The sequence below is a fragment of the Lutjanus erythropterus genome, chromosome 14, assembly GCF_056507025.1.
Source record: "Lutjanus erythropterus isolate fLutEry1 chromosome 14, fLutEry1.hap2, whole genome shotgun sequence".
Classification (NCBI taxonomy): domain Eukaryota; kingdom Metazoa; phylum Chordata; class Actinopteri; order Lutjaniformes; family Lutjanidae; genus Lutjanus; species Lutjanus erythropterus.
Window position 1 is genome coordinate 13,476,333 of NC_139330.1, and position 16,425 is coordinate 13,492,757.

The following is a 16,425-nucleotide window of genomic DNA, read 5'->3' on the forward strand; positions in this document are numbered from 1 at the left end:
AGCAAACGTTTGCAGTGATGCAGTCATTTTGAAGCCAGAGCTCACCTCCCAATAGGCATATGTTCCACCAAAACAAGTCCCCCGTCAACACTGATTTGCAGCAGCACCTCAATGCATCCTAAGCTTAGGGCCAACCAAGATGTTTTTGATTGGTTTAATGAAATGCAAACAAGGAAGAACATTTTTGTTCTTCATTTTTTGTTCTGTGGAGAGAGGTGTGGCTGACTAAGGCACCCCTGACATACAGCTGGATGTCCCCCCACTTCATGGTCTCTATGCCAACTTGGAAATAACTTTGGACTGGAGTCTGGCTTTTCCCTGGAGCAGCTTGAACATTTAATCAAATAAATCCAACCCTGAAATTCTTGTACTCCATGTATTCTAATGTATTTTGTTTGTTGGCTTGTTTGTTTTCGTATAATCAAAATGTTGTTGTATTATGCACCCTACTTGCACATTTTTGATACATTGTATTTATTTGCAAAAAACCCCAATGAAAGTCTATTTTCAGAAAAAGAAATATTAACTTCTGACTTGCAATGAATTGCAGCATAATGCCCCAAACATTTATTTTGACATTAAAAAAAGGAAATTTACATAAACAAAAGGCAATTACTTATACTGTGAAACAAACTTAAACTGCAGTTACAGTGACGGACAAACTGAAAAAGTCTACTCCAGTTGTGTCCGATAATGGACTCCGCGGTGCTGGAGGCAGCGCCGCTGTGTTTACCGTGCGCTGGCCCTTTAAGGCGGCCCCGTGTTTCCATTGGCACGGTGACGTCAGAGCAGTGAAGGACTCCAGCCTATCGCCTCTGAACAGTGAAGGCAATGGTCCTGGCTGAGAGTCCTGCTTTCGGAGGGAGACTTTTACACTGCACAAAAAGCTAGGTGAAACACTCGTCGCTGAAATGAACCAGAGCCCACAGGCGCTCGCCGTGGATTAAAACGGAAACTTTTGCGATGGCTCTGAACGTGAAAAAGTAGCGAGAAGAAAGCAGCACGCTAACCGCCGCCGCCAACGGAGCTTCCACTGCAAAGCAACTCCTGGTAGATGCACGGCCACTGCTGAAAAATATGCTCCAGCCGAGCCGCCTCAACCCCGGCTTCAGTGGCAAATTCCCAGTCTTCTAACCAGTTTCGTGAGACGATCGCCTGCTTCTGTTTGCGTGTGTTTTCCTTTTTTTCGCTTCTTACCTATAAAGTCCGCTGTGCAAGTCCTCGACCCACCTGCGAGAGAGAATTATGGCAGGGAAGCTGACAGCAGCGCAAGGCACAGGAATACTGCTGGTGACAGCCAACGTTGGATCCCTGTTCGAGGATGTGAGTTTCTCCATTGATACACGCTGTCTGCTGTGTTTCCACTTGTGTCTTTTATCATGCAGTCAACTCCGTCCTCGTGTGAGGCTTAATAACGTCTCAGCTGGTCACGACTCGTGTGTGTCAAGTCAAACACATACACTGTCACACATAAACACATGGGCCTCTCATAACCATGCTAGCTCCGTGTGTGTTTGGGGTTGTACACATGCTGTAACCCACTTTCTCTGTCACGTCTTTTTCTTGATGTGTGTGAATGTCGAGGTGTGAGTATTGATCAGGATCTGTTGCCTGTTAGTGCTGCAGTGTTGCCATGATTGTCTTGGTTTTATATGATCCAACCCGTAACCTTCAGGGGTGTTCAACCTGTGGACCAGCAAAATGAGAAATACCACATTTGAACTTTAAGTTTTATCAACAAAAGAAGAAATAGGGCTGGGCTTTGATTGACTGCAATCTACAGTGATCCTAGTTTGATTACTGATTGACTATGAAATAGAGCCTGACTGATTTATTGGTCGACTGATAGATATCAGCTTGCTCTTTCGGCCAACCTATACTCTTTATAATATTTTTGCATCTTACCACACTTACTATATCCGTCATCTTCAGCACTTTTGTTTGCTTACATTATTTATGTGTATCACTGTTTCTGTTTATTGTTGCGTAATAGTATAATACTCATATTTCTACATGCATATTATTTCTATTTTCTTTACTTCACTATGTTTACATATACGTCTGTTCTTGAATGGGACCAACACAACCAGTAACCCTCCTGCTGATCAACAAAGTATTTCTGATTTTGATTCTGTTATGTGTCTCTCATAGATATATCAGCATGTATGTTTTCTGATATGCACAGATATGAAAACCCTTGCAGATGTAAATGCTGAGAAATTATGCTTCTTTTGCAACCTGCCTCTAATTGATTGTCAGTATTAAACTATTCAGCATTTAATTGATGCTGATGTGTATTAAGCATTAATTTATTTTATTTTATTTATTCTCTATTGTCTCAGTGTTCATTTTTAGAATTTGTCGGCAATGTATGAGTTAAATTATTTAACAGGCTAAAGAATTTTTAGCTTAATTATTCTTCAACAGAATTATTGAATGAAGTCATGAGAACCTCTGTGTTGTCATATTGGTGCACAAGCCACACAGAAAAGGTCTAGAAACTGTGAATTTTTCTCCACTAAAGCGGTCTCAAAAATCCTGTATCAGTCGGGCTCAATTGTTAAGGCTTTATTATCTTTAAACCTAAAAACAACTCAGAGGGGATTCCTTAAGACAAACACCTTTCAAATTAAATTCAAGTCAATCAGGCATGCAATAGCAGTTTGCTATGAACCACATTTAATCAGGTTTTGACCCAGGGTCCCCCATCGGACAGGATTTTTTGCTTGTAGACAATTTATTGCAGAAAGTGTGTTAAACCCATGACCCAAAACAGTCATCCATTCTGTCACTGTGTTACTTATGGATGGAATTATAGTTAGTTTACTCCCCTTTTTGCTGAGGACGCTCTCTGAAGGACCCCACTTTGAGAACCACTGATTTAGGCTGGCGTGGCAAGTAAAACCAAACTTATGTAAGTTAAATGAGGTTTGTTTCTAAGGAAGCACAAACCATATACTACTCTGAAGGCGTAATGTAAGTTTTGTGGTTGCTTGCCTTGTGGTGTTATTTTCTCTATAGAGGAGTATAATAGTTGACCACTGTCACTGAATATTCTGCTTACTTGCCGTCTATTTAAGTCTTTCTGTCACATGCAGTGTGACAGCTGATGTTTTACACCTTTGAGTTACTTCTCTGGTTCAAGTCAGAGCTACCCCGCAGTATCTCACTGAACTAACGGTTAAAGTTGCAGGATACGGTAAAAATATCATATTGCAATTTTGACAGATATTGCAGTTGCGATGTATTTTACGGTTAGTGGGAATGCATTTTTGCTTTTCAGTTTTCATTTTCACTTTCACTGAAAAACAAAAAACTATTTAAGTCATGATGATGTGACTTTTGTTGGAGTCTGCACCGAACAAACATGCTTTCTTACATCTGGAGAACAAGATTTCTTGGCCAGGGCGTCTCTGCAGCACTTCAGTATAATGCTGTTTTGTCACACATTTTTCCTTAATCAAATAGTTACAGCTTCTGCAGTTGGGATCTTGCACTTTGCCGTACTGCAATTTCGATAATATTGCCTTTAATTGTGCTAGCCTAGAGTCAAGAACTGGTTCCAGTTCAGAACTGGCTCCAAATTGGCCCATCCATCAGAATTGTATGCCTCTGAGCTTATCAGTTCTTGTTAATATATACTGGCATGTTTTTCTGTGCAACGCAAAGTAATGACATCAAAGCTATGTGTCTATGCCGCTGGAAACTTGCAACAAGACGGAGTCATGGTGGAGACAAAGACATGGTCCAAACCATGGCTTCATTTCAAGACAGATAACAACAGTACTTATTGAAATGTCTGCAATATGATCATTTTAAGCAAGGGTGGAAACACCGGGGTTATGCTGAAACATCCTTAAATTCCAGGAATGCCATGTATTTGACACTGTACACATGAGTAGCCAACCAAGCAGCACAGCCATTGTGTTGATGCTGGAAACCTGTGTAGACCTACTTTTTTCCACACAGAAAATTTATCAAGTTTTAATACGGGAATTGATAAGCAGTCTCGATAATGGCATTCCCATCCTTATGTAAAAGACAATTTCACGTGTTAGAATACATGCAATAAATGAATAAAAAACATATACAGGCCATATCATAAGCTGTTTGCTTACCATTTACTTACAGCTAGTACAAGAAACCTTCTGATTTTGTTCATTTTCAAGGCCCCTTTGCACAAAAGCTGTAGTGTTTCCACTGTAGTAACAACAAATATAAAGACAAATTATGCAGATAAAAATCTTTTGAACTGACTAATGTACTACTCACTTTAACTGACCCTGGGAAAATGAAAATGTCGGCTTGTTTCATCTGATTTCAAGAAGACTCTGACCCTGTGGCAGGCATGAAGAATAACTATATAGAAATCACCACTTTTCTCTTGAATGATCATATGGTCATATACAGGCGACAGTTTTATAACCAGTTAAAAACTCCTTCTAGTAGCTTTAAGCTTTTCTGCAACACACAGAGAGGTAGCCGATGCTTTACACCTTCTAGTTATTTCTTTAATTCACATCAGAGCTGCTTGTTGTATCTCACTGAGCTAGAAGTACTGGGTATTTCCTTGAGTAGATGAATAACACTGATGCCAGTCGAGATTGTACGCACCGACGTCCTATTTGCATCATAATGAAAACAACCAGAATTCAAATATGCACTCTTGATAAAGCTGCTTGCTTGGAGAAAGCAAAAGCATGCTCTGTGTAAAAATGGGTGTGTCAGGCCTCCTAAGGAGTGTCGGTGCAGGTTGTTGAATGATTTCCACGGCTGTTATCATGACTCTTAGCTGTTTTATTTTTCTGTGTGAGGCTGTGGTTTGGTGCATAGTGGCACTTAATTATACTGCAGAGTGTAACTGTTATAATCCAATGCTTCAAGTTCAAACAGTTTGTGTCACTTTCAGTGTTGTGTCAATAGAGAGTCCCCCTCTTCCTCCCTCCTTTCACCCGTGTGAAGAGCTGATCCCAAACATGAGGGAAGAGCCGTCTCCCTCACTGGAGTAAGCCTATAAATAGCCTGCCTCTCACAAGCAGCATGCTTTGAGTGTCTTGTGGATTTTTTTTTTTTCCCTCCACCAGACTTCTAACAGACGGAGCTAAACTGGACATTAGAGCATGTTTCCGTTCATGAGTGGGTGTTCTCGTCATATATGAGACCATCTATAGCCTGCAGTTTTTCGGCACCCCTTATGATGTATATATGGATTGAATGAAGTCTTTGTGGACTCCCTTTTTATCACTATTAGGTCCGTTGTAGAAGAGAAGATTCTGTGTTATGGCTTCGTAGCCTGACCCTGATTCTACAGGATACAATATGAAATGCATCATCCCTCTGTGTTGCAGGTATACTCCCATATTGCGTCATACAGTTTGGTTTCTAGCTGAAAAATACACTTTTGTAACTTTCCTTTGCTCATTACGGCTCAAATTACGTGGCTGCAGGCTCCTGTGTTTACAACCATTACAAATGTAAACACACTGCCTCAACATGCAGTTGTGTTGTGTTTGAGCAAGGAGTGCCACTCTGTAAGTATTGATTAAAGCCTTTAATGTAAAATATACATGGAATTTTTTCTCTTGTTGATTAAAGGTGTAGGAGAAAGAGGTACCTTAAGATGAAAAGGTTAAGATGGCTGTGGACAAGGCTTGGGCAGTATACAGGTATTGCAGTGTACCAGGGTCCTAAGAAAGTACTAAGAAATACTGATGGTGTGTTTTTCAATACCGTCATAAATACAGACACTCTTTCTTTTCACCTAATACCGCAAAGCCCGGTAAAAAAAAAAGAGGGTATGAAGGTATGAAAAAATGAATACCGTTCAAGCCCTCTGTGGACAAATGTAAAGGTTTGATCAATACGTTTAAGATCAGCTGTTGTTGGCGCCATTATTGAATGCTATTATTCCTCTAGGGGATTTGGATTTGCAGGTATTTGGCAACATTTGGGTTGTGCAGAGAGCACACTGGACATGAGAGGGAACACACTGCGGGTATAAGTCTGCCATTGGTCGCGTGTTTCAAGCGCCATTGCGGTGTCTGCTTTCTACGTTTTTCAAAGTCCCTGGGAAAGAAGAACAACCTCTAAGCTGCAACCCAAACAACAAATTAGCGCCTCAAACGCTAATGGTACAGACATAAACAAGCTAGTAGCTGTTACCTTTTCTTTTGCAGTGAGAGCTCGCCTCTCACCGTGCAAATGTTCCACCAAAACAAGTTCTCCCTTGATACTATTTTGCAGCAGCACCGTTCAGTGCATCCTGGGCTTAGCTAAGTCAGAGACGTTTGTGATTGGTTTAAAAAAAATCCAAACAAGGTAGTGCATGTTTTTTTCTGGCTCAACGCATAGTTGCAGAATGTGTATGTGTTGACCTGGCCTGACCAGTAGCTTATGGTGACTAATGTTAGTTAATTTTCAATAGCTATTGTTGTGTAACTGATATTATTGTCAGTGAGTGTTATTGCTGGATTTTTTTTTGTGTGAACTTGAGATTAGAGGTCTGCAATCGCTGAGTCACTTTGGGTAGGGATATTTTAATTTCTTCCCTTTCATTATGCCAATACAGGCTATGCACAAAGGCCACTGGATGAAATATTGTTCTATATCACATGTAATCCACATTGACCATGCAGAATATCAGGGAGAAGCTGGAGTGTGGGGAGTAAAAGTTCCACTTAAATTTTTTTCTATTAAATAACACAGAACTGTTGTACTAAGATGCTGTCTTTCACTTAATTGTCTGAGTTTGCCTTTTTTAAACACTTGTTACATGATTCCTCTTGATGTTTTCCATTTCATATGGAAAATAATCACTAATGTGGCCTGTGCATGGTGATCAAAACAAGTGCCTTGAAGCTAAAAATGCTAGTCTGGTGGTCAGCCTTGTCGTGTTATTCACCCCGTTTGAATTCTCTCTGAGTCCAGTTATCAGTTATTGTTTGAACACCTAAAGCAAAAGACAAACAGTCAAGCTCAGGTCATTTTCCATTTCTATTGTTGGCCCTCTGAGCCATCCTCAGTGAATCCAATTATGACGACAAACATGGCTTTCTCCCGTGTTTAAAGCATCCATCATCAACAATTAACCATTAAAAGTAAAGTGCCCCACCAGCCAAGAGCTTTACATTTTCAATAAGGTAATCAGTTATGCTGAAAACAGCTTTATTTCTAATCTTATTCATTTATTACCATAAAAATCTGTACTTTCTTCTTCATTTTTAATCTATTATTATACTTTATGTGTCCATGAGTGCCTGAGGGTCCACTAAGGTCTGCATGACATAAAAAATGTCATCATGTGTGGGTGTTTGCATAGGCTCTGTGTGGACATCTACGTGACTTGTTCACATTGCCAACAAGACGCTGATCTACTGTGCAGGTGTGGAACACATCTATATTAACAGAACTAGTAGGCGTCCATGGTGTCTGCAGCTGTCCATGTACATGTCAATTTGGGGTATAATCCAGCCTTTTTAGTCTTACCTCTCTTTCAGTTATGTTGTTGCTTCAAGTTTTAATGTGCAAGTGATAATATTTGGACTCCATCACTTGTACTGATATGGCTCAAAAACTGGTGTCCCACAATTTAGTCCTATGTTTAGCAAATAATGTAGCATTTTGACCTTGTGCTGAAACAGTTGCGTCCTATTAAATGACTGTTGGATCATAATGAAGCTTTAAATACTTTGATGAAACATACATTATCCTGCAATGTACATTAAGTCACCACAAGACTTAGGATATCTACTCCCCAGGCTTGGTTTTATTATCCGTTCCCATCCTGAAGATGCAGTGGGAAGGCACTGTGGGATTCCCCAGGGTCCTGTGGGATTCCTAATCCAAAGTCAGCCTGTTGTACACAGTTCACCACGGATGAAGCCAATTTAAGATTCTGCTGTCTGTCAACTGTTGTCAGTTGTTATGCCTGCCAACAGCCATCCCACGAATGTAGGCTAAAAGTGAGTTAATGCACAAATTGGTGAATAAATAAATTGAATACTCGAAAGCGTGGGCGATTGTACAACTGTATTGGCTATCAGTGATCGGCTGATATCAGGGTAGAGTCCGTAACCAGTTGTTTTATTTTGGGTGATCTTTTGGACAGATGTTGTCAACTTAGTTTGTTAACTTAATTAAATGGCACAGCATGCACCCACTGAGCCGAAGAACGACTGAGAAGAAAACGGCCTGTTAAGTCAGAATATTTTCACGTGTAAATTAGAAATCAGAGTTGGTGATTGTTGGAACAGCAGAAAAAACTAACCAAGAGGATTTTGGGGAGTTTTATTTTTTTTTTTTCCTCTCGAGTTTTATGATGAATTAACAAGGCAATTAATTTTGTCTTTGTTTGGTAAGAAAGAGCAACTTGGATTCAGAAGGTGTATGTTTGTATTATTCCATTTAATGTGGAAAACTGGTGTAAGCATATCTCCTTTTTTGACAGTTTGCGAGTTCATTTTTCTTACTTATTGGGCGTAGAAAGCATACGTGGGGTAGTGAACATAGGAAACTTGCCGCTTGCACAAATCCCCCAGCTGAAACGGCAGTTGCTTGGCTGATGGTGGCTGGCTGGAAAATTTTAAATATCAACAGATTCCACCAGACATGGCTGCGCTGCCTAACGGCCGCGTCACATCAGCTGGAGCAGATAGCTGCCATTCTACACAGTGCTTTTGATGCCACCAGCAGCGTCTCTGTACATCCCAGAATTAGCTCTCCGCTCTGCTTCCCTTAGTATACATGTTTTGACGGTTGCTTGCGTCAATCTGCACAATGCAGATAGAGCAAGCAGGAAGTCAGACACAGAAAAAGCAGAGAGAATCCGGGCGATTTTGAAAATAAAAGACCCTGTGTAGACTTGCTATCATAAATACAGACAAAAAAAGATACTGGTTAACTATGCAACCCACTTATCCATGGTAGAAGCATAAAAAGCAAGAAAAGAGGACCAAATCAATAAAATCTGAGCAAGTCAGCATAATCAGGCGGGCAAAATGCTCTGCTGCTGAAACACTTCCGAAACGCTGCTTGTGGGGGGTTGTAGCTGTCTGGAGGTCTGATCAAAACCATGGTGCAGACATGCTGTGCCCAGTGGAATCAACAGGTAATACATAGTTTTCTTTCTCCAATGTGGTAGCCTGACAAACAAGTCTCACTGTTGTTGGCCTGTCCACCAAGCCGAAGTTGATGATGAAGCAGAGCCATTACATTAGTCACTCCATCAGTCTGGTTAATCTCTTGTTGCAAACTCATGCCAGTATGTGGGCATGGTCACATCAGATTCTGGAGTGTTTTGTTTTTCAGTATTGGCTTGTTTAAACAGGTGGACCCCATGCTGCCTGAGTTGGGTGTCACCAAATAAAAGCACCATGACGCCTGAGGTGCAGGTTTGTTTTGGAAGGAGTGCGAAGGAATCTACTGTACCAACAAAAGAGTTACAGGAAACAACTCGGAAAGTTTGGACAGCAGAATTCATGGTTGAAAAACTTCCAAATATCAAGTGCTGATTGCAAACTACCACCCATAATTCATACATGCGTTCCATAACCTGAACATGTGAGGAAATTCAGACAAGCCTGTGCAGGTATGTCCATGCTTCAAAGTCTTTGTCAGTTCTGTTTACAGTCTGGGTTTGTTTGTATTTGTGTGGTTTGTACCTAAATAAACACAACAAAAAAGTAACAAAGCACCCTTCTCCACTATGGTTTGGACCACTGACAACAAGCTATAGATATGATTTGAGTGTCCTTGCCCATTATGTGATTTCTGGTGGTAACTGAATCTGGCGTGCTGACAGTAACTGAGAGATCATATCATGACTTTTGGAGAATTTCCAGTGGAAAGCTCAGTTGGATTAATCCAAATGATTAAAGTCAGACAAACAGATGCCAACTCCCCATCTAGCATTTTATTGCTGAGGATGCAAGCTGATGTGTTGCAGTGCTTTCGAAGGCTGTGTGGATAGATTTCTCTGGTCATTGTCCTAATGGTGGCTGCTGCATTCTCCTCGAGTGCTCTCATTGCAGTAAACACTGGACACTGGCTGTGGTTTTCTTTTGATTACAACCACTCTGTTTTTGATTACATACACCTCATGTTTGCCAAGCCCAGATGACCATATGGTGATGCAATAGATTACTATGAATACTCCCCCCCTCGTGGGTTTGGACTTCCAAACTTTTTCTTCATCATGTCTCTCTGTTTCCCCCCTTTTCTTCCTCCCTCCGTTTCTCCCTCTCCTGTCCACTGACAGCTCATTAGCTCAGGCTATCACAGCCCGGACCCCACTGAGCTGGCATATTTACACCACCAAAGATAGAACAGAGCAGGAAAAAATTCCTGTCTCAAACCCGGAAGCTACACTTCTCCCAGTATTTGTCTTCAATGACTATTATGCAGTGCTTGTCATTACCAGACAAACTCCTCTGCATCTCATTAGTGGTGAGGAGCAGTGTAGTTAAAATATATTCTATGTAAACATGTGAAGATGTTACTGCAGTCAGCATAAACTGTGGAATCTATATTTAGCCTTTAGTCACATGGCTGATGGTAGTGAATTCCCTAACTGAATAATGTAATTGAGCATTCAGGGTGTGTATTTATAGTGTTGGCAATAGTAGTGCAAATGTGTGATGCCAAGCCGTGATGCTGTGTTGATAAAGGGCTGAAAATGGAGAAAGCTAACAATGTGAAAACAGCTTTATTCTTAATATCAAGTCTTCACTGCGCGTCCAGCTCTCCGTGTTTTCTCCAGATTTTTAAGCTCAAGTTTTATGAGGAGAAGCTCGGCGGCCGAGACTGTGACTAAATACTCCATCTGACAGCTTGATTTTTGCGTTTCTTCTTCTGCCAAAAGTCTGTTCCAGTGTGTTGCTGCAGGAGTGGAAAAGTTTATGAAAGAAAGATCAGATGATGCTATTTTGGTGTTCTCCCTGCTCTGCCCTCCTCCATCCTGTCATAACACGGAATTAGAATTTCAAAAGGAAAAGATGTTGGAGAGAGATGAACGTTGCCACCAGCAGGCACCGAAAAGTCAGAGTTACAAGTGCAACAAACTTCTCACCAGTGTGTAGCATCTTGCAGTGGCAATTATATACATTTGATTATTAATTATAATGAATGCTAGACTATGTGTTTAATAGTATCTGATGATATTTGACAAATTACACTAATGTAATGTCATATTAAAGCCTTGATTCATACTATAAAGCCCCTTACACTGGATAAAAATCCACACACTCCCACGAACATCTGGCATTCACTCCTGGGTCAGATGACTCTGCAGTGGTCATGGGTATTTATTGGCTCTTGCACTGATCATTAGTGATGTAAACGTGACACCCTGGAGCACATGCTAAGTTTTGCTCCTTTTCTGTTGAAGGCAATGAGGGCTTGTCATCTCCATCGGTAACTTCTACAACTCTTTTGCCCCTGTTCCATGCATGCTGGCCTGGCTTGACATGGTGCATCAGCCCGCTATGGAAGGGATTTGCATCTCCATTACAACAGGGTTAACTGATTTTAACTGATTTGCACTTGATTTAAGCAGTTCTTGATAAACAAACTTTATTAAAAGTCTTCACAATAAAAGTCCCCCATGTTTTGTTATTTGAAAGCTTTTATTCTAAAGCAGCAAAATCAGACAATCTTGGGTTTTTATTGGCAGTAACTTGGTATCCAGCTGAACTTGTACATGAAACAGTAAAATAAAGCAGATACTATAAAGTATAAAACATTGATTCAGGAGAGAAACTTAACATCAAACCTAAGATATTCAGTTAGAAGCTACAAAGGTGCTGAGAGCTAAACACGCAAACACTTGTCTTTCAAATGTCTTTCTCTCTGAAGAGACATGAGTTGAGACAACTTTCTGACACACATGAATGGAATGGAGTCACTTGCCTATTTTTAGCATGTTTATCTGCATTTTAGAAAACTGCATATACATGCTAATTTTGGTTTAAAAACAGTACAGCTGTTGTTGATATGATGAGTTTTTATAGTCAAATGTGTATTTTTATTCGGTCATCATCATAAAATCTATTATTCCCACAATATATGATTGCAAGAACACTGGAAAAATCCAGAAAATAATTTGCCTTTATTTCTGGTATTACATATAATCTATGTTAGATTGACAAGCTGTGGCAAATGCTTCCATTTTTAAAACAACACCTCTGTTGTAGTAACAAAATTAACGAGAATGGTTTTATGAATGTGGTGTGAAGGGTGCAATCTTGTTGTCACACCACACTATGTAAAGTGTATTGTATATTTTGCATGTCGTGTGCTATCACATGTGTAATTGTTTGCATTAAAACCTCATTTTGGAAGTGGAAAGAAGTTGCCACAGCAGTGTGCTGTGTGACGGTGTTGAAGCCTTAAAGGAAAGTCCTGCAGGATAATGTATTTTTTCTGTTGTGAGAGGTAAGCCCTGTTGTCTGCGTCACTCTGTGCTCTGGGTTTTCTTCACACAGCCAGTTGCTTTCATGATGGAATGCGTGCCAGACTCACTGACTTGTTTCAGCCTATCACTGTCACAGTTAGACATCAGTCAGCAAGTTGGCCTCCACAAAATGACGTACAAAATGATTAGATTATGTAAAGGAGGATTAGCTTACTGTCCTTTGGTGTCACCACTTTTCTTACCAGCTATTTTCCAGTGTCTGTTTGGGGTCTTTGATTTGCAGCATTCATCTGTAGCCTGGAAACCAGACGAATCTGCCGAGCTCATGTTTTTATTTGCTCTGGCAGATACGTCTATTCAGACAGAATTACACCAGATCAGGCCAATCACAGCTGTTTATTTTATATAGGGGGGGGGGGGGGGGTTCTGTACGATAATTGACAGGGGAGCGTCATCAGAGACATTTTGATCTGCGCACATTTTTAACATCCCTTAGAAACTGAAAATGAACTGAAAAGTTTCAGTCTAATTCACATTTTCCAGGCTAATTCATCTTAATTAATTTGAGACGACTACAAGATTTGAATAAAATCATTCTATAGAGTAGTGGTTATGGGAATTCTTGACTTAGAAAAAGATGGCAAACTTTCAATGTGAAATGCATTTATTTCAGTTGAATTGCTGCAGTGTCGGGAGTTCAGCTTTGCATGTCTTTGACACACAAATTCACACCAGTGACCAACAGTAAGCCATGTTAAGATGGGTCACCATTGTATAAACCAAGTACAAGCTGATGCACAAAAAAGGACTGGTTTGCAGCCAAGAGAATGATACAAATTCATCTTTTGACTGTGAACTTTTTGTCTTGTTAGTAACTGAGCTAATGAGATTTCTTCCTGAAACTTAGGAAGCTATCTATCTTCAATAAGTCTTAATTTAATGAAATGAGAACATAATGGCAGCAGGGAGTAAACAGCACATTACAGGGAAAATAGAAGGACGCTCAGTGAGCTGTTGTTACTGACTAGCGCTAACATCGAGCTTATCTGGCTGTTTTTCTGGGCTGTATCTCCCCGCTGCTGAGTCAGGTCACCATGCCCCTCAAACACAGCAGAAGAGTCTGCTCAGGCCCAAACCAGCAGAGGTGTGGGTACGATCACGTTGCTGATGTGGAGAATGATCCGTCCCCCTGGCTCGCCTGAGCTGTTGATCTTACCAAGAAAAATAAGCAGTCACTCACTGAACCAGCCAGGAGGGTTTATAGTGGGGGTCTCTCGGGGGAAATGACGCACTCAGAGATGTATATGTGAATCTGGCGATAGACACACAAACCAACTCTCAGCAATATATAACATGAGAGAGGGACTTTACAGTGGGTGGACACAGCCAACTTTTCCCAGAGTTCATTGACCCCGCTCAAGAGGGCTTGACAATGTGTGTGCAAGCGGAGTGGAACAATGAATAGCCAGGCCCCACTGGACCCAGATAAGGAACTGGGATAAGGGTGGGAGTGTCGACGCCGAGCAAGGGAAGTTTGGGTTCCCTCTAAGAGCCATAATTACCCGGGATGGGAAAACCAGAGAGATACACCTACTACCCATCCCACTGATAAGGGAACGACTCATTCATAAGATTCCCTGATGAGACAACATGGGGGTTCAAATCGAGCAGCAACTTCTGTATTCTGTGAGATAAAATGACTGTTTTTGCCAAAGGAGTCTGGTTGAGCGTTAGAGTGAGATATTTGGCTCGTGTAACAGCAATTTCCCATCGTGAACAGAAAATATTCTAAGATATTTAAGAGCTCCAACATAGTTATTAAGCGTATTATTTATTTTGTACTGCTGGTTGCCATCAAAATGTAGTGTGGTGAGATGCAGGTCTGATTTTCACAGACATCGACAACCACACAGTGTTTCCATGCCAACATTAATGTGTCTGATAAATGTGGCCTGATAGGAAGGTTTCTCAGGTATAAGCTGTAATTGGGTTATTGTAACCCATCTGCTGTGTGACATTTACATGCATCAACACAAATCCAGGTTACTTGAGTAACCAGGTTAGGAACAGAATGTGCTCATAAACATGTAGAGCTGATTAGGTGGTAATATGTCAGACCCACGCTGCACTTATGTCACCTCGGTGTTGTGATGATACATGAGGCTTCAGCTGCAGCTATCTCCGTTTCCCTTTGCTGAATGTTAGTTGAGATGCAGAGAGGAGTTACCTGAAGGAGTCCTCCATGTCTCTGTCTCCAGCCAGAATACACACTGTGGATTTCCCAAGCTGCCTCCAGGTCCAGACATGTCTGGCTGTTAAGTCATTCAATTTGTTTGAAGGTGTAATATGAGTGTTAAGTGAATGTTGAGCGTTTTTACAGTATTTTTTAACCAAATGCTTCTTCTGCTTGCGTTAGACAAGTGTCAGTGAGGCTTTCTCCTTGTTCATGTTAGTAGAGCTCCTCGCATCTCGTGTCACATTTGAAATTACAGAGAATGAATGAATGTTATGCTAAAAAGCTGGGTATTGGTATGCTGTGTAGTAAGTTGTTATAATGTCCTTTTGTTGTAAACGTAACTTAATTTCTGGTTTGAGCACTACAGTTTAGGTTTTGTGTTGTAACACATCACAAAAACCACAAGTATCTGCATGTATGGCGCCACTTTGCTAAGCAAGAAAATTACATTTTGGTTTCGTCATTTTGAGAACAAAATGTTGCAAAAACAGAAACATGAATATATTAAAGTTCATCAGAGGGACATGCAGTTTTGTAGAGTAGTTTTGAGTGGAGCTCCTTTGTAACTCCTCTGTGAGTTGTTTGATATAGATCTTGCTAAGAATCATAACTTTTTTTCCTTTGTTCACATATTGATACGGTCGGAAAGTTCACAGCTTCTTGCTTATGTGTCACATTTTTATCACACTTGCTGGTTGAAGCTGACCGTGTGGGCTTTGTTACGGCTGGGATCTTCTATACTTGGTAAGAACGAAACCAGAGCTATGATTTTCTCTAATACACGTAGTATATATAGTCAAAGTTTGGATAATCTAAAGTAGGGCATGTTGGATAGAACTTTTTGTTTTGATTGTTGTTACGTTTTTAATGGCGTGACACGAAACTGTTGGTATTTATACCTGGAATACTGCGGACAGTTTATGTGCAGCGCTTAAGCTTGCGTCAGTGCTGTTTATCAAAGGAATTTGGCTCACTTTCATCTTGTAAACCCAAAGTGTGTGTTTTAAAGAGCTTGCTTAGCAACAGCAGGCCTTCTGTCCACTTACGTTTTTAATCTATGATCCACATCCACTTCACTCACACGCACTCTGTTGTGATGATGTCAGTTTTACACCTCTTACTCTGTTTATTGTAGTCACATGCTCACATGATCACAATGCACATGCTTTTCTCTCCGTCCTGCTGTGTTTTCTCCAAGCAACAGAGTCAGCTAGGAGAACGCAAACTGAATGATTACAGAAGTGCTCATACCTCTTTTATCTCCATAGAAGCCAAACTCCTGAAATAAAGGAGCCGTGGCTCGCAGCCTGGACCTTTAGACATCTGTCCTCCCTGCTCTGCTCCACGTTACACCGCTGAGCTCTTTTCACCAGCAGCTGCAGCCTTTACTCAGAAAGAAGAGATGTATGAAGTTGTGAGTTGGTCACAGACATCACACGTCTTTACAGAATGTATAAAAGGAAGGGTTAGTTTTGCAGACTGGATTTTCACTGACTTTATAACAAGCTTAGCAGTACTTTCAATTAATTTATTCTAGAAACTACGTTCTTTTGTAAAACAGGAATTGTTTCACAAACTGTTTTCCCTAGTCATGGTCAACTTGATAAAAGCAAGGTCCAGAGTTAAGATCTACCCTCTGATTTCAGAGGTCACCTTTTTTTTAGTGTGTTGGTTATTCGTTGCCTTTGTTGTGTCTGGGCTCAGAGTTTCAGTCACTGCAATACAAAGAAATGAAATACAATACAAATACATTGAAATCAAGTCAAGCAGTGCCTGTTCA

At 40.7% G+C, this 16,425-nt stretch overlaps 1 protein-coding gene across 2 annotated transcripts in view; it reads left to right on the forward strand.

Moving 5' to 3' along the window:
- Positions 1-814: 814 nt before the first annotated feature.
- The window catches only part of inpp5a (inositol polyphosphate-5-phosphatase A), a 169,951-nt gene continuing 154,340 nt past the window's right edge, over positions 815-16,425 (forward strand). Inside the window, exon 1 of one of the 2 annotated variants that reach the window (XM_084735789.1) lies at positions 815-1,323. In XM_084735789.1, coding sequence (XP_084591915.1) covers positions 1,246-1,323 — 78 coding nt within the window. In that variant the 5' untranslated portion in view covers positions 815-1,245. The remainder of the gene's footprint in view (positions 1,324-16,425) is intronic. The other variant, XM_084735790.1, reaches the window with a different exon arrangement.